Genomic DNA, 25,311 nt, shown 5'->3' on the forward strand with positions numbered 1-25,311 from the left:
AGATATTTATTATAACGTGAAAATGGGCCGTAATTTTTTACTAAACAATTATGATTATACTCGTGAACGCCTGTAGTTTGTTATTCAGTATAAATTAGGAATAAAAGAAGTTTTAATAGAATGTTCATTAAATATGATTTTAATTTGAATAGAAATGGATTGCATTGTTTTTATTAAAATAATTAAAGTTATGAGCATTCGTCGCGTCTTAAAAACATGATATGAATGACATGTTAAATTTATTGAATCATATATATATATATATATATATATATATATATATATATATATATATATATATATATATTTAGTTATAAAAGATAAAGATATCCAACATAAAATTCGAAGAAAAATATAAAATATTGATACAAAACAAATAACGTTCTTCATTAAATAAGAAATGGATAAATAAATATTAAAAAAAGATAAGAAACAAATAAGTTAAAGCATTCGAATTTTATTCTTTGGTTTATTTTGAGCGAAGGAATAAAGGTCGGAATGATTGATTTGCATAATTTCTCATTTACATTTACTTTCTCATTGCTAGTGGCGACATCTGTACGTGAAATTAACAACCTTGATATTTTTTAAAGTGTTAAATAATTATTCATTTTTCTTTCTATAGAATAAACTTTAATACTTTATTAATTGCAAGCGTTAGATCCAGATTAAAACATAAAAACAAAAACAAAACAAAACAAAAAAAAAAAAAAAACAAGAAACAAATAATTGTAAAAATTTTACATTTATTTGCATTCAAATATTTTTACAATTTTTATTGGCAGTTTTAACCGACAATTTCGAACGACTATTCGTTTTAAACGAAGCCATATTTGAAATCTGAATATATTTTTAAATTCTAGATTTTACTGATATAAGGTTTTAGATTCGATTGATAATATAATTATTATTACATCTGCATTTATAATATAAGTTATATTATTCTTATGATTTTAAGTTGCACGTTCCAAGAAAATGTTTTAACGCAACTGGACGCAATACATTATCTTTCGCATACGTAAGTAATATACATTGAATTTGGCACATTCGTCGTTTATGTCGAATATATCAAACGAGATATGCGGATCATTTAAGGGTAAGTATGGCTAGCAGATTTAATAAGTTAATTTTAATTGGTTAAATTGAAAATTGCAGAGCATTTTCTGGAAGATTAGGTAATATTATCTTGAATAATTATATGTCATCCTACTAGAAGATTTCGACTAAATATTTATATTTTTCAACTATCAAGGCCATATGTGATAACGAGTATTATCGATTTCTTCGAAAACATTTGTGTCTATGCATGTTTATATAAATATGCCGGTTAAATTAATTACTAAGTTGATCGTATAAAAGAAATGTATTTTTACAATTTGTATAAATTACACACATATATATATATATATATATATATATATATATATTACTTTATTTAATAAACGATAAATAATATGGAGTGAAAAAATATTTCCATACGTTAATACTTATTAATGTTTTGTAGTTCAAATATTTTTGTATTGTTTCTAATTAACGATACTCTCATTTCAGACAAAAAATATTTCCAATAAACAATATATTTATGCATAATAACCAAGTATTTTTTGGTTTTTAGCGTTTGTCTAATAAACAATATAAATATTAAGGTAGAGAATAGGTATTGCGCGTGCGTAACGTTTTATAAAGGGCAAAAAATTATTCATAGAAAATACAAATTTTTTCCAAAAACAAAATTTCAAATTGGCTGTTGAACGTCAGTAGCAAAAGTAATTATCTCATAAAAATTACAATCTTCCATTAGGAAACACGAAACAATGAGTCTCATAGGATTTGCGTAATTCTAGGAAAATAACAATGCTTGATGATTACTCGTGATAAAGCCGAATAGATTTGTTGCAGTGTACTTCAATATGGAGTAATTCAAATTAACATTCCAGTCATAAATTTTAATCATTTAAATATTGCCGAATACTTTATCACATAATTATAAAATTATTTTAAGGCACAATGGCTATTTGAAAAATAGTTGTAATGTAATAATATATAATTTTAAGTCTTAGTATAAAGATTTATATTCTATAAGAAAATGAAAATATTCTTGTCTGTTAAAATAGCCAAGAAGAGTTAAATGACATTGAGCGTTGTTTTCTGTTTTTGCAACATTTGTTTTGCATTATAGATTTTGATTATCATTGGGCACTAAATGAAAGCTAATGAAATTATAAATAAACACGATTTGAAGTAAATAAATGAAGAAAAAAACTTGAGAATAATAAAACAAAGATATGACTGATTTTGGTACGTTAACGTTAAGGAAAATATAATACAAGGGTTCTTTAATTTCATTTTATATTTATATTTATCTTGACGGAAAAAATGAATACAATAACATTGTAAATTGATCTTTATTATGTAGAGTAATTTTTTATTTTGAGAAATGTAGATTAATAATGAAGTGATTTTGATGTATTATTTTTAATCATGCCCGTAACTTTCTTATTTTATATACGCGAATAGGTCACGGTTACCCTTATTTGATCATTTATTTTTATGAAAATCACACGATTATTTGCGATTTAGCTTTACCCTCTGACACGCGCAATATTGATCACAGAGATTTCTAAATATAAGCTAGAAAAAGTTAATTATTTTATGAGTAAACTATAATTCATCACAAAATCATCAGAAATCACAGAATCAATATCGGGATGACCATTATGACTACTTTAACTGCATTACATGGTGTAGTGATCATTAAGAAATGAATATTATTCAAACGTTTAACAATAATTCGAAATATTTATAAAAAAATACTTTATAAATAAACAATTGCTTACGTTTAACGAGATATCTCATATTAAGTCAATATGTTAAGATTCGGATTTATTTGATAAAGCTTGAATAATATTTAAGATAAATAAAATGAAATTTATTTACATTTTGAATGTAAATGAAATAGATTTTCATAATATTTATATAAATAATTTTATTTATAATAAATATTTTATATTTTATTAAGAATTATAAGTTAAGCGCTATTTCTGTTGTGTGAAAAAAAAAGAAAAAAATTAAAAGTATTCAAATGCTAATATTTCTTATTATTTTTTTAATATATTCAAATATAATATTGACAATTAAAATGTATAGGTTGGTGAAATTACAAATATTTCACGTTACTTCAATTTATTAACAGTGTTTAAATTAAATTAAAAAATTAAAAAAATATTTTATCAATACTTAGCCCGCACCAAGTGATTTCATAGACATATTGTTTAATTCTCTAAGAAACAAATGTATTTTCCATTTGAGAAAAGGGAGAATTTTGGCAATATATATTTAATGTAATATATAATTAAATTAAAATTATTTCGGTTTTAATTCGAATTTAATTTTAATCAAGCCACATTTATTTAATAACGTACATAATATTATAGCCATTTGATGGTGGGTTTTCTCATTTATAGTTTAATTTAATAAATAAATTACTTAAAAAATTATATTCAATTTACATTATTTAATGTTTCGATAATATTGTTTTTTTTTTTATAATGATTCAATCGATTGGTGTCGAGTAGTTTGATAATCGTGAATGGCAAAAAGTAGATTTTTTTTTAATAAAATATGTTTTTTTTTTGTTCGTTAGAAATCTTTGAATCATTTAATTTTCGATTTTCATCTTTATCAGATATAAATATTCCTTGACTCTTTCAAATGGGTATATTTGGAAAAGATAATTTATCGCTTGCAAAGGTTTTCAGACTTTTTCAGAATAATTTCGCTTTCTCATGCTCTTGATTATTAAAACAAATAATATTATATCATAATCTTATTAGTGTTGTTATGTTTCGCTTTAACAGAGGATGTGGAATTAATATTAACAAAATTAATAAATCTTCAACAAGTCTAATACGTTAAAAATTTATGTAAAGTCGACTTAAGTTTTTATATTTTATACATAAATTGTAATAATAAATTAAATAATATGTATTAATTTTTATGTGAATTTTTTATATTAGATACGTCCAAATGCTCATATTTTTATATGAAACGCATTATAATGTATTAATAGCCACAATAATGATTTATTGTACATTCTGAGAAAATGATTTACTATTTATTTTGAATATTTTTTCATAAATAATGATTGAATAATTTTTTTTTTTTTTTTTTTTTTTTTTTTAAATAATTTTATTCAAAAACTTTTAGAATTATTAAAAGCAAGAATGAATTCTCGGTAGTGTAACTAGTAATATTACAATTTACTTTCTTTGCCATCGACAAAATAACATCATGATATTACGCATTAAAGTCCTTATAATAATTTTAATAATTTTAAGTTTAATGTATAATGTTTATAATTTATCATAATTGCATCATCATAATATATCGATATTATTAGACAAGCGTTTAATTAAATTTGTTTGTTTTTACATTTACATGCAACAATTCGATTATAATCGATTTCTCGAGATTATATTGGAGTTTCATTCGCTCCTATAAACAGTTTTCTCTACCTGACATTCTCAAAGGTATTTATTTGATATTAATTTGCAAGAATTTATAAGCATTGAAATAAATAATCATCTTAATAATTAATAAAAATTTATAGTAATCAATTGTTTTCAATTCTAATTTTAAAATTTATTAAGAAAGTAATTTATAAATCATATTCTCGATTTTGTACTCTAACATCACAACAAATCAGCTCTAACATAAATAATAATAATAATAATAATAATAATAATAATAATAATAATTTATAATTTAATAGTTTACAATTCTGTATTTTTATAAATTATTATTACGTTCTGCTAGTTTAATTTAATGAATAAATAGAAATAGTTCTTAATGATATTATTAATATACCATTTTTACTATATATAATATACAATATGAAAGCAAAAAGAATAATATAGCGGTATTTATTAAAGATTAACTATAAATGAATGAAAGTAAATGTTTTATCGATCTTGAGTTAGGCGGAGTGAAGAAGAAGAAGAAGAAGAAAAAAAAAATAAATGTGATTCAATGAACAATGAATGTTTAATAATTCAATATATTTATTATTATTATTATTAGGATGCAAGTAATTGGTATGAAATATGTAAAGTAATGGACGACAAATGAGAAAAGACTCAGAGTGACTTAAATTTGCAAAATATTCTTAATATCGGCATACACCACAAATACATATAGAAATTATAAATAATTCAATGATTAATATAACATATACGTTTTTACTATTTTAATAATTTTATTTGAACAAATACGCGAATACAGTTAATCCCTCTATACTCTCGTGGTCTCGAATATTAAGAAGCTCATATGGCTATCGCGATTCTTCTACTTTTTCACTGCACGTAATCAATAGCATAATTGTAAATAAAGTTTGAGGATTGCCAGGAAGTAAAGAGATTTAGTAATCATAGGTTATAGTTATTCCTATTAGTTATTTATATTAAATGGTATTTATTATTGATCGGCTAATTTAACTTGAATGCCAGTATTTTTCAAACGATAGGCTTTTGTGAAAAGCGTCCAGCAAGTTTGTGATAAGTTCGAGGAATACTATCATATTTATATTTATATTGTTTTCAAAGATCGTGTATAGTTATTTTTTTTTTTTTTTTTTTTATTCAATTGCGAGGAGGTGTAGAGAAAGGCGCGAGAGGATACGCGAAGAAAACAATTATTTATCAATAGACTTCTATCATTTACATTACTTTTAATAAATGTATTGTAACTTTTAATACTTTTTAATAGAGGATTATTTGAATAGATATCAAAATACCATTATTTTTCAATACCGAAATGAAAATTCGACATCAATGTAAATTATTGAAATCTTTTCAATGTCAATTTAATAAATAAGTAATAAATGAATGAAACATAGCATATGTTTAATTAATTAAAAAAAAAAAAAATTTTTCTTAACCTTTAGATAGTTTGATTCTATAACTTAATATATCAAATAGAATGCGTACTGAGTTTTTCATATGTGAAGGCTACACTGTGGCAATCATAACTTAGTGGAAAGAGCTACACGTTGGTTTATACTCAATTTTAGGATAATCAAAGAACTTTAATTATTAATTTTAATTAAAATTTATTTTTTAATCCAATAAATATTAAAATTGTTGTCATATTTGCGATGACATTAAATAACGTTGTAATAAATTATTTTCTTTATTTTGTATTTTTTGTTGAACTTAATAAAATTATAACTTAAAAAAAGTGATGGGAGAATTTATAATTGAATTTGAATGATACGATTAAAACGAATTAAAAGACAATATTATAATGATTAAAAACTTTATTTTAAGTTATAAAAAAAAAAATAGGATTATTTTTATGTTTTTGGCTAATTTTTATAAAAATAAATATTACACAAATTAAGTGAACAATCGTATATTCTTACACGGTCTAACGTGGGCTAAAAATACAAAACATGACTTCTTTGGCATTAAAATTTCATTATAATAATTCTTATAATATAATAGAATCTTGTAATATATAAAAAATTAAATGAAATTAAAGGAAAAATCTTAATATTTGTGATATTTTATTTTACGATTTCCTTTCAATCGATTGATTTTGCAACTACGAAAAATAATATACATTTAATACTAATTAGTGCTGCAATAAAAATACAATTATTGTTTCAACGTTTAGATAGATAGAATTTTTTATTCGTACGTTGTAAATAAAAAAAAAAAAAAAAATTTTGCTAATTTTTAAGATAAACTTAATAAGTAGAAATAGTAATTTTTTCTAGCGTACTAGATATCGAAACTTTTAGAGATAAAATGATTAAGGTCTTGTTCCTTCATTTCCACGTTATTATCTACTAAATTATCTACTGTTAATAAACTTTTCATGACGTAAGTAAAATTAAGAAGAATTATATTTCTTGCAATTTTTAATCACCTTCTTGAAAGACTTTATGATAATTAAGACTCGTGAAGTTAAATTCATATTAAAAAATATGCGTCATTACAAAGAAAAAAAAAAACATTTCGTTACGTATATATACGAGTAAAAGGAATGAAATTATTGGAATGAGAAAAAAAAAAAAAAAACATTAAACGTAATATGAAAATCGTCCAATTGTACCATTAAAATTGCCCAAACAAATAATTTATGCATAAATCATTTCGCTCGATTAAAATATTTTCATTAGTTCTTCATGAATAAAATGGCATGGCAATAAACTTTTGTCATTAATGTGAGAAATGAGAAATTTACGAATAAATTTTGTTGCTTACTCAAAGATAAATGTTTTTGGAGAAGAGCTAACATTTCATTTTCCCATTAAAACGATAATATTTTTTGAAATAAAACACGATATTCTATATATAAAAGCAACATGAGTTATATCGACAGTGCGCAACGCTAATAAATGTTTCAAGTATATTCCAAGCTTATCTTTAAGGATTAATGACTCAATTTTCTTAACAATTGTACTTTCCTAATATCCTATATCGTCGGCGACGTATAGAACTATGAGAGAGATCGTATGAGAACTAAATCGATGAATTTCATTGCAAAACTTAATCTTAAATTTTCTTAAAAAGCCAAGCTAAAGATATTTTTTGCAAGCAGCGCAGTAAATTTTGTAATAGGTAAATGTGAAAATGAAAAAAGGTAAGTGGTGAGTTGGTATGTAATTGGTAACGTATGCTCTGCTGTTCGTTGAATCGGCACAATCGATGAATTGGCACAGTCGTGCAAAGTTGTAGGGTCCGAGAAACTTTATTAGTACTTAATCCGAGCTTTGGCCCTGGCGCTCCACGACCTCCAAAACATACTGAAAAATTCGGACGACCGAGACTGCGGCAGCCCACTACTGCCAAACGCTATCCCTTTGTAATTCGCAATTAGCATTGGCGAATTACTCGCGAGTCCAGTCACTCGCGCGCTATCGCCGAGAATAACATGGCGTCAAGCACCGCCGCTGTCACGGCACAAGTGCTCAAGGTCACCGAGGACTTCGCCGTGAATTTCCATAAGGTAAGAGCATGGGATATCCTTCGGTCGTGCCCAACTGCCCTACTCCACGGCGCCGCGTATGAGCAATTCGATTTGCCGTTTTGCAGAATCTAGCCGAGAAGATCGAGGGAAACTTTGTAAGCTCGGCACTGAGCGCTTACGTAGTACTGTCGATGGCCGCTTACGGCGCTGGTGGCGTCACAGCCGAGGAGATGCGATCTGTCCTGCGATTGCCCGTGAACGAGGAGGAGAGTTATCGAGCATTCCGTGAAGTGGTCCGCGAGCTCGACGTGAGTCATTGATGGAAATCGAGGATAATTATATGCGAGGCATGGGATCTCGATGGCTTTGCGCCGCTCCAGTTTGCCTATTTGCAATTTGTTGCTCAGACGTGGCTAGGGCGGGGGGGGGGGCGACGACGACGACGACGACGACGACGACGACTTTGATTACGATCATTGCGAGATTTTTCATCAAATTTATAAAGCAATTATCAAGGCTATTTATCAAATATTGATAGAAGTCGATTGCTTTAATCTTTGATCTCTCTTTTGCAGTTGATTGATGCCGAATTTCTTCTCGAACTACTGAGCGCTAAGAGCGCAACACCAATCAAAGTTCTTTTATCGCGTGTTTAAGGCCGTTCTCGCGCAGCCTCCTCGCCATACGAATCGCACATCCATCAAATTCTCTTCAAGCATTCGAATGGATCACGCTTTTTACTTAATAGCAGATAATGCAAAGAATGCGAAGTTGAAAAAAGTCATTGTGGATCTTGGTGTCACGGATATTCTCTCGTTCGCTTTTTAAGAATCTGATACTTTAATTTTTACTTTTCATCATGGATTAGATTAATATTTCAGTTTCCTTATATATCATTCAATTCAACATATGACTCCCGACCACAACGATCCTCAACGACATTATCTCTCTACATAGCTCTACATTGCAATAAGGAAACTCATTATATAAATACTTAAAGTGCTAAGATTATTTTATTGCAATTAGAGATTTATGTAACTTATTTATTATATAACTTATATTTGTTATCGCAATTGGATACACTCATAGGTGATTAACGAATAATTCATTACTCGAATCGCCATCACTGGCTTCTGTAACGCAGATTTATTAAATTATATAACTTTATTTATTTATTATTTAATTTTTTTTTCATCTTCCATTCATTCTTAATTCTTTCTTCGTTTCTTTTTTAAAATCTTTTATAAAATTGCACTACTCTAATTTTAATATAACGTTCGACATTATTTCACACGATATACAACATTATTCGAAAAGCTGATTAACATTATTTGAATAAACTAAATCATGTAAACATCGATATCTCATACTCTGTAAATTATGATGAAATTACTTTCGATGTGTGTTTTATTCGAATCGGAGCAGCCTCGTGTATATTTATAACCACGACTGGACCGTTGATGAATGCATGTACGTAGACTTACACACATGTATAGTTTTGCAATCAGTTGGGCAATGTTTACTCGCCATATAAGACATTCAATCAGATCATTTAATATATAAGTAAAAATTCATGATATATTATCATTTTAATCACGCGCTTATGATTGTCATTAATCTATTAATTTTACATAATAAACGAAACTCAATGCAACAATGCATAATCAGTCGTGTACATTTTTTCTTTCTTCGGCAATAGTACAAACGTTTCTTTCAAATTAGCTAAATATGTAATAATTGTGTTGAAAACAAAACTTTAGCTATTTTTTTTTTTTTTTTTTTTTTTTTTTTTTTTTTTTTTTTTTTTTTAACAAAGTGCGTTTAATATTTCCTCCATAAGATTAAACGTTTTATTATGCAAATGATTTTTTTGAGAAAAAGAATACTAAAAATTCATCATGAGATCGATACTTTTCAATGTATGAGTCTATGTATAGGTAAGGCAATTAGTACGATTAAGAAAAGAAAGTTCATTAGTGGGGAACTATTGTTTTATAATTTCGGATATTTCGTTTATTAATTGAATATAAAGTGGATAAAAGTTTTTATTTTTTTGAAACCTGAATAATGATATTTGAAATTAAGGAATATTTAATCGCCATGAATTGAATACAGTGTAAGTAAACACATATTGATATAAAAAATGTCGTGTTTTGAATAATGCAATTTGTTTAAATATTAAATAAATGACAATTATGAAGATATATTTGTAATAAAATAGATAATGTAAAGTCATCAAAGTGGTGTAATATATTTTCTTTATTTCCGAGGAACGCGTTAATTCGCGATGGAAAACAAAAAAGAGTATAAACATTAATTATAAACGAAACAGGTATAAAATAACTTTGTTTTATGTATATATCATTTTATAAGGTCACTCAATCTCTATTTTTTGTTTTATGTCGTCGTACGGAAACTATACCTGCCTCTCTTATTACCTCTGTATTATTCTCGGTTTTCTCACTCCTATCAAAATCCACCAGTATTTTGAATATTTTTCAGTTAACCGATTTATGTTAGAAAAAAAAACAAAAAAAAAAAAAAACAAAAAAAAAAAACTTATTCAGAGAAATTGTCAACCTAGGCATTCTCTTCGAAAGTCTTCGAAAATTAGTCGAGATGCTTTTTGCTTTTTGTATTTATACGCTGATTGTACGCGATTTGTTTTAAAGATTATCATTACATTCATCCAAATTCACGGCATTAATTATCGGCAAATTAACATTTTTTTTTTTTTTATTTTAATAATATAACAATCATCAAGAGCTTTACCATTTATTTGATTATTCAATTATTTATGAGAAGAGTTCTTCGTTATTTTAAATGTTTTGCAGCATTGATTTATTAGATAAGAAAATCTACGATTCTTATCAATACAATTATAGACGATATTTTACATAGTTGTAAAGAATAATGTTACTAATAAAAGTGACAAACTGTCTGTAATTTAGAATGTTCCAAACGTCACCCTTAAGGTAGCAAATAAAATATTTGGTTCTAATCGTTTGAAAATGAAGGAGAAATTCAAAAGTATAACCAGCAGGCATTTTCATTCACAAAGCGAAGAGTTAGATTTCTCGAAAGCAGACTCTGCTAACGTTATAAACCAATGGTGTTCTGATAAAACCAATGGAAAGGTCGACAAGATTATCGAATCCGGTACGTTCCAAATACATTCGCACGGTGCATTAGTCATTATTACGAAACATTTTCCTACCTTAATAATAATAATAACAATAATAATAATAATCATAATAATAAATCATAATTATTATTATTTTTTTTGTTCTTTTATTAGATCAGCTGACTGTAGATACAACGATGATACTTTTAAATGCCGTATATTTCAAGGGGAGTTGGAAAAACAAATTCAAAGAAAAAAATACAAAATTATTATCTTTTCATATTAATGAAACAGCAACTGTAGATGTTCCTACGATGAGTATTGTAAATGATTTTTTCTACAAAGATTTGAAAGATATCGATGCTGAGTCTATCGCTCTTCCATATGCAGTACATATATTTATTAATACTTTCACTTTATACAGGAAACTCGATTGGAGTTAGCAATACTTAACTATATCTGGCAATATTGTAATACATTAAATATTGATGATATTTCACTTTGAATTTTAGAATGAAGAGGTATTCATGATAATCGTAGTTCCACGAAAGGTCGATGGCCTAAAGCATGTAGAAAAAAATCTCGAAAAAATTTCTTTTGACTATGAAACAGATTTTGAACGTTACAAGTCCGAAGTCTTTATTACTTTACCTAAATTTAATGTGAAAAGTGAAATTGATATGATTCCGTCTCTTAAGGAAGTAAGAAGCTACTGATTTTTTTCTTATCTTTTTTTTTTTTTTTTTTTTTTTTTAAATTTTTTTTTTTTCATCTCTTAATGTAGTTTTATTAACGATTTGGGATAATTTTGTTAATCGTGAATATTTATAGATGGGGATGATTAATATGTTCAGCAATCAGGCGAATTTTAGTAAAATTTTTAACGCTTCTGCTAAAGTTTCCAATGTACAGCAAAAAGCTTTAATCGAGGTTAATGAAGAAGGTAGTGAAGCAGCTGCAATTGCGGGTGAGTTTACAATTAATTTCTTAATAATATTTATTTGTCATAAAGTGAAAAAATTTAAACTTTACTCATTAACATAGTTAGCTATGTATTTGGGTAAAAAAAAAAAAAAAAAAAAAAAAAAAAAAAAAAAAACATTAATCATGCGAGTAAATTGATTGCAGATAAAATTTATACTAAAAAAAAAAGATTTTTGTTCAATATAATAATTTATTTTAATTGTATTTATTTCAGTAACAATGTAATTTAGTTTAATTCTTTTAGTTTGATTTGATTTGATTTGATCTGCAATCGATTTACTCGCATAATTTTTTCCGACTATTAAGCTAATTACATTAATAATCTAATTTTTGAAAATACTAAGTAATTGCACATCCAGTCATTATTATTATTATTATTATTATTATTATTATTATTATTATTATCATTTTTCATTTATAACGCGGTGTCAAATGTATTTAAAGAATTATAATGTGTTTTTTAAAACTTTTTTTTTATGTAAAATGAGTTATGCTATTTTCTTAATACGGTTTTTCTAATTATTTTTATTAGACCGTTAAGTTTGTTACGACGCAGTGATGTAGCGAATAATAGGTTGTAAGAAGTTTACTCTAATGTATATAAATTTGCGATCTTTTTGAAATATTTAGTTAAATTTAAGGCAATTATGCTATAAAATGATAAATATTTTATTTCTTTTTCTTAAATTTTGTATCGGCATTGAGTCACACATACACAGACACAGATTAACGTTTATTTATGTGTCAATAGTTATCGGGTGCTTTGATGTTAAAAGTGAAATATAAAATGAAATAATTTTACGTTAATTATGTTTAATATTATTTTTTTGAAAAATTATCTTTGAAAGTAGAGAGTCAATTTTCCAGTCGTGAGGTATTGGATCGATGGATAATTTCGTTCGGTTTCTTCGATTATTCGTTAACATGTCATTTCAATTAATGCTTGAGGAAAAGATGATAAAATATTTATGAGAATTTTAAAAATTAAAGCCGTTTTACATAGAAGATAGCAAGTAAAGTGCAAGATGTTTGGGTGTAGAAGGAGAAGAGATAATTTACAAAGCTAACAGTGAGAAATTGAGCAACAATGCGGATAGAAAGCTGTTTGTTTATTAAAGTCCGAGTAAAAGTTTCAAAACAAACAAACAAAAAGAAAACAAAAATCAACTCCGCTTCATGTTGGACAATAACTACAAGCAGCTGATTAGTGGGCAAAATTGACAAGGAAAAAGGAATGTAAAATGAATGTAAAATTGCTCGTAATATGTCGTGCATTGTTAAAATGGGCAATGCGAGAGGGCCATTTCTCTCTCTCTCTCTCTCTCTCTCTCTCTCTCTGTGTGTGCGTGCGTGGTGCAACCAGAATTCCCGAAGTGAAAACTGGCGTGAGCTTTGACAAAGTTAGTTGGCCCTGGACGAGGATGTAGGGTATATCTTGGTTTAGAGCGGCATCGTCGGCAGCTGTCCCGACAAAATGTACTTATTGTTTATAATTGTCGGTGGCACCGAGATCGGCAACGTTTTCACACGCCAGTTTTGCCTGGGTATTAGGTTGCATTACGCAGTACGATTGTTTCGTTGGAAGTTTTCTTAATAGTTGCGACCAGGAGGCACATCATAATGTCGCTTTGGATTAACAACGAACATTATAAATAAGATTGATCGTGTAATTTGATAAAGCTTAATCTGGAATTTTAGTAAATTATTGAGAAACGATGCAAGAAGTTTACGATTAATGTATAATTTTTAATTGCGTTGTACTAATCGCAGGTAATAATTTTCCAAAATAATTTCCTTCTTTAGCTGCCGAGTTGTTGGAGCGTAGAACGACGACGATTAGCGTTTGATTAGATTTTCATTTAATGCAGTTTTATTATTTGCCGACACTTTATAAATGTACGACTTAGTGACGAGGTGAATATTCTGTAAATTGTCACTTCCTCGAGTCGCGCAAGACTATAAATAAAATAAGCAATGGAATAAAAGAATTTAGAAAATAAAGCGATTTAGAAGCACTACGAATTGCCAGTATAAATTACGGATTATTCCTTGTTTGTATGGTTGGATGCTTCTGGCATTATTTTTATCATGAAATGGGAATTTGGGCATATATTTTCATTTAGAATATCGATAGTGACTAGCCAAATAAGATTTGCCATTGGGATTAAATAATTAAAGGACTAGAGTAATAGCTAATAAGTAGAGAGCAGCTTTATAAAGGTGACGAAAATAAGACAGTTTTACTTAATATTTGATAGGAGCGCTTGCATTGGCAAATTTTCTTTCGAGAGACCTTTTCTATTTACATAAATTATACCGACAGTCAATGGAAAAAGGAATTTCTTTCTCGATGTAGTTGTTATTATCACATGTGGTAATCGTTTGAAATATAAAACATATAACAGAAGCAATAAATTGCTTGAACTATTTGTAAAATCTGTTTCTTTTTTCATTAAATCGAGCATTTAGTCAGTTAGAATCAATCATCATTTGGTAAATTATATTCCTTATAATTGTAACAATTGACGTGCAATTATTTACAAAAAAATATATTTAATATATTTCACTCTTGTCAGCATCGTCATAATATAATTTTTTATTTTATTTTAGATGTCGTTGCAACGCTACACTCTTACGTCCCTCCAATTATGCTGCACGTAGATAATCCATTTTTTTACAAGATAATGTGGAAGAGAAATACCATTTTTTCTGGTCGAATCGTCAATCCATTGGATACTTAATACAATTTTTTAACTTAAAATATTTTCTTCGTTCACACCGAGTGATATAAATCATCGATATTTATTTAAATATTTATGCTTATATGTCACTTAAAATGTGATAAGTGTTGCACAATTCTTGAAATTTACAAGTAAAATATTTACAATAATTATAATAAATATGCATTACAAATTAATGTTGTGTATGTATTTTCAAATAAAGAAATAACGTATATGAAACGAGTAGAAAAATTTTTTTCAAATTTCCCTTCCCTAAAATCCTAAAAACTCCTTATTACAAGCATTACAAGTCATTTTATTTACAAAATTTATCGATAAACGTCCTACAACGCTCGAGGTAAATAAACGGCGAATTTCAATTAACAGTTGATTATTGTTTATGTACCGATGCCAACTACTGTAATTTATATCATTGGATAAATTTTCGCCTAAGATACGGAGACGAATTTTCTGTTCATGGATATTTTCTTCCCAGAATGAGAATCGAAACAAATTAAATAGATAAGCAAACTATAGATAAAAATTTAAATTAAATCTCTAATAAGATTTAAAAAATATAGTAGTTTAAAGAAAATATTGAGCGTAATCTTAAAGTATCGAAAATTCGAATCAACTACACGTTCAATATGTTCGCTTTCTTTCATTTTTCGCCTTCGTGGACTTTTCCTCTATTTCATTCTATTCCCATTCTCCATTCTATTTTCTTTCCTCTTGATTTTGAGCAACTCCCCCCTCCCGCCTCCCGCCTCCTCCTCCCTCCCTCCCTCTCTCTCTCACTCTCTCTCTCTCTCTCTCTTTCGACCCTTTTATCGACAATTTCCATTGGCGAGCCTTCCCTTTAAAAGCTCTATTAAATCTCTCTTATCAGGATTCTTACGAACTTCCTAAGAAAATATCGGCTCTTTCACGTTTACCTCACCCCATCAGTAGCGTCGATATCTCCATCTTCAGTTCACCCCAAGAATGCCCGATACACCATAACTGCAGCTAAACGATCAAACGAAGTAACTAAAATATATTTTTATCCTTTCAAATATCCTTTAAAAGGACTGATGTGTCTGTAATTGTCGGATGTACCATAACTCCCTCGATTCTAATGATGAATTTTGTGAGTTACTAACATTACTCGGCTATTAACAAATTATTTAATTACCTCGACAACTTACTGAACATCTTTACAAAAATCATGATTATTAGAAAATAGTGTTTCCTAGCTCTTCGTCTAATGTATTTTAATAAAATGTACTCTATTATTACAGGCAATTTACATGAAATAATATTAAAAGTCTAAACAATGTATTTATAAATTAACAACTAAATTTTAACATAAAAAATAAATAACATAAAAAATAAGTAAGTACAAGTTATTTTTTCAATTGTCCTTTCTTTCTGCAAATCCATCGCCATTTGCAGGTGTTTCAATTATTAATTCTTTTTTCTTTTTAAATACAAGCAGTGCGAGACGATTAACCGCGCGTATGAGAAAAGTAAATTGTGCGCCTTAATTGTATTACACATAATCCGTGTATTAAACATAAATATACAGTATTATGTTATTAAATAATTAATAATATTATTTCATATGGATCATTACATTACTCTCATTATATTACACATATACCAAAAATCATAAGAAAATAGGGGAAAAAAGAGTACGTGTGTGCGTGTGTTGTGCACAATCGTTGAATTATTTTCTATGATTTTTTTTGTATTTTTGAATTTTATATGATTATTATGTGCCGTTCGTATATCACCGATCTATGCTTCTTTAACGAATTAAACGAATTTAACGAATATGTCGAACTTTATAGTTTACGAGGAAAGCGACTGTTTGATTAAACTATCCACTTTGTTTCTTAAGAGCTGGCAATTATTAATTGGAATTATCGAGAGTTTAAGCTTATATTTAAGAGAATTATAGTAGCTTTGTAGCCAACACTAAATATTTTTCTTATCTTGAGTCGTTAGACTGTAGCTAATAAATGAAAGTAAGAAAAGTAATCGATTATGATTTAATCCTATATTTAGTGAAACGATTTAGAAAGAATGATTAAAATTATTGTAATAAAAAATACAAAATTACATATAGTGATTAACACGCGCGCGCGCGCGCACACACACACACACACGCACGCACACACGCGCGCGCGTACGTTTCTATATGAAAATAATTTATTATACGTATATACATTAATTATTATCAATAAATATTAGCGATCGTCAAACATTTAAAATAAAAAAAATTAAAAAAAACAAAAAACAAAAGACAATAAAAAAAAAAAAAACAAAATCGTTGTCAGAAATGTTATTTTAATTTTAATTCGGCTATAAATTTTTGTGAATTATACAAATTTCCAATCTTAAATTATAATGGATAATGGTGAAAGTAATATGTTCATTAAATTTCTCAAAAACCGTAATGCAATTATTCAAGTATTTGTAATATTTTAAATCATAACCTTAATTAATTAATAATGCAAAGTTCTTAATTTTTAGTATCTTATTCCAACGTCACTTACAGAGAAACGAATAATTCAGACGATTGTTGTAACAAAGACTCTTATGTAGTATCATTGTATAAAAATTTAAAAACTAATACACAAATACAAAATAAGAATGACTATTCAAGCAAATCGGTTTCACGTAAAAAGAAATGTGATCCTGCAAAAAAGAAAAGAATAAAAGAAGAGGAATTTCCAATAAACATTCTACCACCAAAATACAGTCCGTCAAAATGTTGTATCCGAATGCAGGTTATCAATGTTTATATACGAAAGTTCACGTACATTTCTTGAAAAGAAAAATGGCCCCAAAATTTTCGTTTATTTATAATTTTGTTCTGTAAAAGCATAATCTAGCGATATTTTAATTTTCATAAATCAATATATTATTACAGTACATTCTTCAAACTAATTAATATATATTTATTAAAAACGTACAAATTTTGAAAATCTTAAAAAAAAAACAAGTTATATGTTATGTTTATTGTTATGTTTATAATTTTATGTTAAATGTCTTGTTGTTGATTGTAAATATTAAAATGCCGAATTTCAGTATTAATTTTTAAGTATATGTAACGACAATTATTAAATGATTATCTCAATATAATATGCAACGAACAAATGTGCTTTAACAGAACGTAATATATATATATATATATATATATATATATATATATATATATATATATATTAGAATTGAAAATAAATGAGATATATGTTATGAAAAATTTCCAATTGGTTATTTATTTATTTATTTATTTATTTATTTTTTTTTTCCATTTACTTGTCGTGTAAGGTTACGCTGACTTTGTTTCGTTTTGACACTTTATTAATTAAAACTAGAATCCTTTGGCTCCGTGTTGCTGTTTTCGTGTAAATCCTGACGAGCATAAAAAGGATGAACCTTCATGTCCATCCGATCATCAGGAAAGAAGATCGCCCACGTGTGGTTGCAGTGAATGTCAGAAAAAAATGTGAATGTTGTACAAACGTTTGCTTCGAAAGTTAATTTTGTCTTAGAAGGGAGGGGATTCTGTGGCGTCTAACGACTATTTATTGATGGCATTTTTAAATTCTGCTAATGCATTGAATTGATTATTAATTAAAATGACAATTAGTTACATTAATTCATGATATTCAATAGTACGACTATCTCGATTGCCTTCGCTTCTAATACGTAATCATGTTTGGTTAAATAAATTTTAACATTTTTTAATCATTCAAATTTTCCGTTCAATTTAGCATGGCAATTGGCAGACCACAATAATCGCTGGAATACAACTTTCGTCGACAATGGAAAATCTATTTAATCCAATGATTCATTTGACATTACCAATTTATGTATTTTATTCAGTTTCAATGATTTTCAATTCTAAATTCCAAATCCTAATTAAGAAAAATGACATGATACTCAATTATATATATTTATATATATTAATATTTTTTAATACTTGAAAATACTTGATATTTCTTAGGATTACAAGTATGGCTTAATGCTCGATATATTTTTAATTTGATTTACGCAATAGGACATAATTTGGTAAATTATCAATTGATAATTAACGTATACTCAATATGTTGGTAGATTGTTTGTCATGAAACAATTATAAGAAAATTGTGTAAAAGAAGATATTCTAATAGAAATGACCTAGATAATATTCCAAATGTGAAAATAATGTTGAAAATTTTGATTGAAAGAAATCATTGGTGTGCAACGAGTTAAAGCACACTTTAAAAATCATGTACATTGGAAGGATAATATAAAGTAAAAATAGTTCGAACAAAAAAAAAAAAAAAAAAAAAAAAAAAAAAATTATAAATTGTCTATTATTGAAATAATATCATTATAATAATTAATATTAAATGAAGAAATATTAATAAACATTCAGTAGGCGTATAATGAATGATTAAAAATTTAACATAAAAAAAATTAATTTATTTTTTCGCTTAAAAGTACTTGATTATTCGTGCTGATTACTCATAATGGAAAGATTCAGTAATTTTCAATGTAAATTAATTAAATATTATTATTTATGCTTGTTTTTTAAATTATTAATATAATTATTTCTATAACTACTTATAATGAAGGTATTGGCACTCTCGGTGAATTTGGCTTATGAATTGATAATAATAATTAATTGATTAATTATTCATTTATTTCTAAAGGAAAATATCAATATAACAATCCATTTTTTTTTTCTCATTTTTTTTTCTCTCTCTTTTTTTTTTTTTATATCAAACTTCGGAGTTGCATATTTGTCAATTTTATCAGATTCATTAATTTGACTAGAAAAATGGTTATCTCTGTTTCGTGTTGCTTTTGTTATATTTAGATTAATGAAATTATGTACTTTACATAAATTCTGTACAAATATCTATTAACGTTAGCTAATTAATATTGATATGATAATCTTTTGTGATATTGGTTGAGATCTGCAATATAATATTTAAATTTTGATATATTTTTTTTTCGCTTTTGATTTCCTATATTGATACGAGCTTAATAGTTAAAGTAAAAATGCAATATAAACATTACATTACCTTTATTAAATTAGAAATACTGAAGCATTTCGATAAATTATCGGAAGTAGGTGTAACCGGATAGTTATTCATTTGTTTAATGGGCATTTCAAAATGGTTATTAGTATTTTGTTCACTTAATAATGAATCTGAAATATCTGTAAATATTGAAAAAAAAACAAAAAAAAAAAAAAAAAAAAAAAAAAAACCAACAACAACAACGGAGAATTCTTTCATTAATAATAATACTATTGTGTAATAAAAGTGGCAATAATGATTTAATCGATTAATCGTAAAAAGTAAAATTAAATTGCTTTACGTGTTAATAATTCAGTTAACAAATTGAGTCTTTATGAAAATAGACTATTTTATAATCTTTACAGGATTAAGTGTCAACGATAGAGCGTTGTATGATTCAATTAAATGTGCGTGGAAATTAATTGATGGAATGAGACGTTGCTTGTGTCGCTGATTATATAAATTTAAATCGAAATATAATAACTCACTCGAATTTATGAAATTTGTTTCCGGATTCATAACTATTTTATGCATGTTTTTATGATAGTTAGGATTATATTCTGGAATTGATTCGTTGTGATCGAGAGTTCCGTGAAAATCCTCAATCCAATTATCTATTTAATAAACACGATGCTATTAAATACTCACGCGCATCACGCTTTATTTATCGAACAAATTAATTGTTTCACCGTAATTTAAAGTTGCCAAACCAAGTGCATCGTCATCTATATGTTGAGTAATATGTTGAGAATTTCGAGTTACGTTTAATAATTGAGATTTAAACGTGGATTGTTTTTTTAAAGCGTCGAAAGTCGTGTTATAAGCATCGTAACGTTTATCAATCGAAGCTGTTGACGTTGGCTGCTTATTACTTTGATAATTAACGCAATTAATTAATATTAATCGTAATAACATTTATTTACATCGTGAGACATCATTTTATCATACCTAAACATGCACGTTTCTTCGTTATCAGTTTCCACAAATGTCAATAATCGTTCGAATTTATCCGATTTTCTAAAAAAGTATGGCAGTTCCCACGGTTCCGTTTCAACAATAATAGGATTGTTTGCGTGATTTCGCTTTACTCTATTTATATCTAAAAAAGAAAGAGTTTTTTTTTTTATCGTCAAATTTGGCACTTAACATTTGATTTTATGCGTAACGCAAGACTTTGCATTAGAGAAAAGAGTGAAATTTTTTTTTGCTTTCAATTTCATATCTGTAGCGTTAAATTTATTTGTTATCGACTTTCAAGTTTTTTTTTCTTTTATATTTTTCTTTTCGCCAATAGTCCATAGATACATTGTGAATATATAAAAATAAAAAAAAAAAAAAAAAAAAAAAAAAAAAAAGAAGAAGAAGAAGAAGAAGAAGACGAAGAAGAAAAAAAAGAAAGCAATTGTTTTTTATAAAATTCTAAACGATTTAAGCGATTTAGAAATAATAATTATTATAATCAATGTTAATGTAAATATTATAAGAGCACAATAATCCAATAATGTCTATAAATTATTTTATATAATTGATATAGTATCTCTTTCATTTTCTTTAAACATTTTTCTTCATCTGAACGACAAGGTTCTCAAATAGGTCGGTACTCAAATATAACTAGTCGCTTACTCTTTGCAGCTTCCAATTGCAATTGTTCCGAAATTGTATTATTTCGTTCTCTTTTTCCTTTTAATGTGCCATAATCGCCTGTATAAACATTTTACAATTACATTAATACGAGATATTGTTGTCGTAAGACAGTGTTAAATAATAAATGTCTTAACATAATGGATATTATACTTAGTAGAAGTGAGTAATTCTGATTCAATTTGAGCGGTAAAAATTGAAATGGATACGATTCACTGACTTGCCCATCGGATATTCGTCGCAGCTGTATTTTAACGTTTACCGGCACACTGATATCTTGCAAAAAGTATCTCGGTGACTTGAATACAATTGCAACCTAGAAATATTGTTTCTAGATTACAGACAGATTTAACCTTAATAGTTTTAATATTATAAATGAGAATTCTCAAATCAATCCTCCAACGATTGACCTTGCCTGTTTGAATATCCCAGGTGGCGTGAATTCTGCCAATGACTGCCAATTATTGTCATCATGGAAGAATCTCACTTGTATGTTCTCTCGCGTAACCTTATCACATAATATACACATTTGGGTGCCACCAGCAACCGATGCTGATTCATGACTTATAAAATTAATTATGGGCTTCATTCTCCTCTCTACAAGATTCGATTAGAAATTGTTTAGTCGATTGTATTATAAGGTAAGATTAGTCTTATTTACTTTTGTCATAAATTGGATTGGAGACGACGGGCTTTAAGGCTAAGTTAAAATTGCCTTTTTCATTGCCTTCTAGATAAACTTGGAAGCAGAGCCTGAGACTAGACAAGTCGATGCTTTCTGAATTTGACATGTGACTGAATCCAGCTGTAAACCACGTTCGTTCGTTCATTCAATAATTAATGCTTCGATCGTCCGATTATTATCTCTTACTTACTTACTTACTTACTATTAAATGGATCAATTTTTAAGCTTCTTCGAACGGTCAGTGACTTTTGAATATCCTTTCGTTTGACACATTGTATTCCAAGATTGTTAAATGTTATTGTCATTTCTTCAGAAATTGTTTTAAATGAGTAAATACCGTTTGTAATCTCATCAGCCTTTCCAATAATATTGTATGGATGGGGCCAATACGGTAAATCTTTTGATACGCAAGAAATAACTATGAGTGCTGGACCTTTATAATTTACTATCTATAAATTATTAAAAATCATTGTTAATTGTTAATTGAGAGCTGTCTAGACTTTGTTAATATGACAAAAATATGTATGATATCCAATAGCATTCGTTACTTCGTTCTTCCATTAATGTTAATCATAGTATTGTAGAGGTAATAGCGAAAGAATTTGTTTGAGTGCGATAAGATTTTCTAAAATTACAATCAACTCACTTCGATAGTAGGAAAGGATTTATTGAACGATGTGGTCTTTTCTCCAAAAATAGTACCAGCAAATCTTCCTTCGCATTCATATCGAAATCTCGTTCCTTTACTCGCCGGTTGTTCAACAATGTTTACGTACGGAGCAAATTTATTACAATTTCGAATTACGTGCATGTTTCTTTATCACTTTACGATTTATTATGAAAATATAAAGCTATCCTTGTAAAATAAAAACATAAAAACATCAAATATAATAAGTAAAATTTAATTTTTCGAATTTTAGTTAGTTAAAATATTAAGTAATTATAACAATATTGAGTAGAGGATAACAGCTCGGTTAATGTTCACTTTAACATTCATTCTATAATGAATTTATTATAGATCTTGAGAAAGTAATTACAGTTAGGCAGTTACATTATAAATTCTGAGAATAATTTCTAACATAAATATGACTTGTTTGAATTATGATTATTGTATTATTGTATTATTAAGGCCATGTGTTTCGAAATTTTTGAAAAACTTGATTTATTATGTTTTTTCCCTTTTTCCTCATTATTATTATTATTACTACATTAATTCATCGTCGGATTTTACATAAAATTTCTTTTATCATTTTACACTCAATATAAATTACTTAATAATGGTTATTTATTTTTATCATGTCCGCTCATTCAATGCAGTAGATTTTAATTTAATTTACAAGCACAGCTTGTACTAATTTATTGCCAAAACTTAATAATAAATTACAAAACAAAAAATGAAGTATTCGTCAAAATATATTAAAAATATCATTATATATAATTATTGTTTTAAGCACAATTGTTATAAGCAGATATTTAAGGAATTTTTTTTTTTTTTTAATCGACTAGTGTAAATTTACCTTTTTTTTTTTTTTTTTTTTTTTTTAAAAATTTTTGATAATAAACGAACATAAATTGAGTTTATCATCGACAATTGATAATCTAATGTTGACGAACATCTTTAACAATAGTTTCGTATTAATTGTCGTTTCATATATATTTTCTCGTATATTGGCAAAGTGTAAATAAATCGTTTAGCATTATTAAAGAAATTGTACGAAAAGAATATCTCATTATACTGTCATAATAAATATTCATCGTATAATAAATTATTGGCTATATATATTATATTATAAAATTCATGCTACATCAATTATTTTTTATTAATAAAATTGCTTTTCATGCATATAATCATTTTATACCAGATATTTATAATATATACATATATATTAACTTTTCAATTAACAGTTACATTAAAATCGCTCACACACTCACACACCCATACACGCACGCAACCACACACCCATATATCTATATATATATATATAATAACATTTCAATAAAATAAAATAAAGTACAATAGAATTCATTAAATTCGTTTGTTGGATAATAAATATTATGCGTCGTATAATCACTCGATTTGTAGTTAAATATATATTTCACATTAATATATAGAGAGGAGGCCGTTTGTTTATATAATTTTTTGTCAACATTTATGGCAAATCATTTAATAAATTTATAAAGTCTTGAATGCTATCATCCGTAAGCGCATTGCTTTCCGTTGGAGCAGGATCATCTTTATTGTAACAGAAATCTTCCGGATTATTTAACATTTTCTAGAAGAAATTGAGAACACGTGTATTCATCTCATTGTTACGATAATATATTATTATAAGATAATAATATTAAATCTTTATAAAACAGCAAACCCTTAATTACCTCAGGAATATTAAAATTAATAAAGTCTGCGGCATCTGATTCTTCAAGTAAGTTCCGGTTGTTAAAATTATCGGTATGCTGCTTAGTCGTGAAGGGCAGATTGTTATTTACTGCGTCATCATCATCGTTATGTAATCAGTGCAAATGTATATTAGAATAATATTAGAAATATTTTAAAAAATTGGCGAAAATATAATTTCAATTATTAATTATTATTGTTTCTCAACATAATCGTCCTCATCATTATTTGATTTGATATTATAATGCATCGAAGTGTTCGATTGATCGAGTAAATGTAAATGTCATATAATTAAGCTTGTGTAAGAGAGAATATAATTTTTTGATATAATTAATTAATACTATTATATTATGAAAAACATATAATTAACGTCCATCGATACAGGTGTAAGAATTACATTAAATACATAGGAATCATTTTCAAATATCAAATCAAATTATTTTTCAAAAGACTAAAAAACCTAAAACGCAGCTTATATCCTTCATATAGTTTGCAAATAATAATTAATGTGCTTATTATTATCCGTAATCGGCGAAGCAATTTATATTACTCGACAGTGAATATTAAATTGAAAAATAAGTAAAAATTCATTCAAATTTAACATTATTATTTTATCTATTTATTCTGCAAAAAGTCATCAACTGATGTTTGTATATATATATATATATATATATATATATATATATATATATATATATATATCTCACAAAATATATAAATAAAAAAAAAAA

The 25,311-nt window shown here is 26.8% G+C and overlaps 3 protein-coding genes across 3 annotated transcripts in view; 1 reads left to right on the plus strand and 2 right to left on the minus strand.

The window, feature by feature from the left end:
* Positions 1-7,836: 7,836 nt before the first annotated feature.
* LOC105361195 (alaserpin-like) lies at positions 7,837-14,943 on the plus strand. Its single transcript, XM_011498306.1, has 8 exons — positions 7,837-8,010; positions 8,097-8,279; positions 10,923-11,130; positions 11,270-11,484; positions 11,608-11,796; positions 11,927-12,066; positions 12,612-12,619; positions 14,690-14,943. Exons 1-8 carry the CDS (start codon positions 7,936-7,938, stop codon positions 14,818-14,820), a joined length of 1,149 nt encoding a protein of 382 aa, XP_011496608.1. The 5' UTR covers positions 7,837-7,935; the 3' UTR covers positions 14,821-14,943.
* Positions 14,944-21,885: 6,942 nt separating this feature from the next.
* Positions 21,886-22,996, minus strand: LOC105361196 (embryonic polarity protein dorsal-like). The gene is made up of 4 exons (XM_011498307.1): positions 22,832-22,996; positions 22,388-22,634; positions 22,162-22,305; positions 21,886-22,097 (listed from the first exon to the last, which is right to left on the minus strand). The coding sequence occupies exons 1-4, from the start codon at positions 22,994-22,996 to the stop codon at positions 21,886-21,888; spliced, it is 768 nt and encodes a 255-aa protein (XP_011496609.1).
* A 1,311-nt stretch (positions 22,997-24,307) lies between these two features.
* Positions 24,308-25,311, minus strand: part of LOC105361059 (embryonic polarity protein dorsal-like) — a 4,892-nt gene continuing 3,888 nt past the window's right edge. Inside the window, exons 8-9 of the mRNA XM_011498145.1 lie at positions 24,562-24,671; positions 24,308-24,458 (exon numbers count right to left, since the gene is read on the minus strand). Coding sequence (XP_011496447.1) covers positions 24,336-24,458; positions 24,562-24,671 — 233 coding nt within the window. The 3' untranslated portion in view covers positions 24,308-24,335. The remainder of the gene's footprint in view (positions 24,459-24,561; positions 24,672-25,311) is intronic.

This window comes from Ceratosolen solmsi, unplaced genomic scaffold, assembly GCF_000503995.2.
Source record: "Ceratosolen solmsi marchali unplaced genomic scaffold, CerSol_1.0 scaffold14, whole genome shotgun sequence".
Lineage (NCBI taxonomy): Eukaryota > Metazoa > Arthropoda > Insecta > Hymenoptera > Agaonidae > Ceratosolen > Ceratosolen solmsi.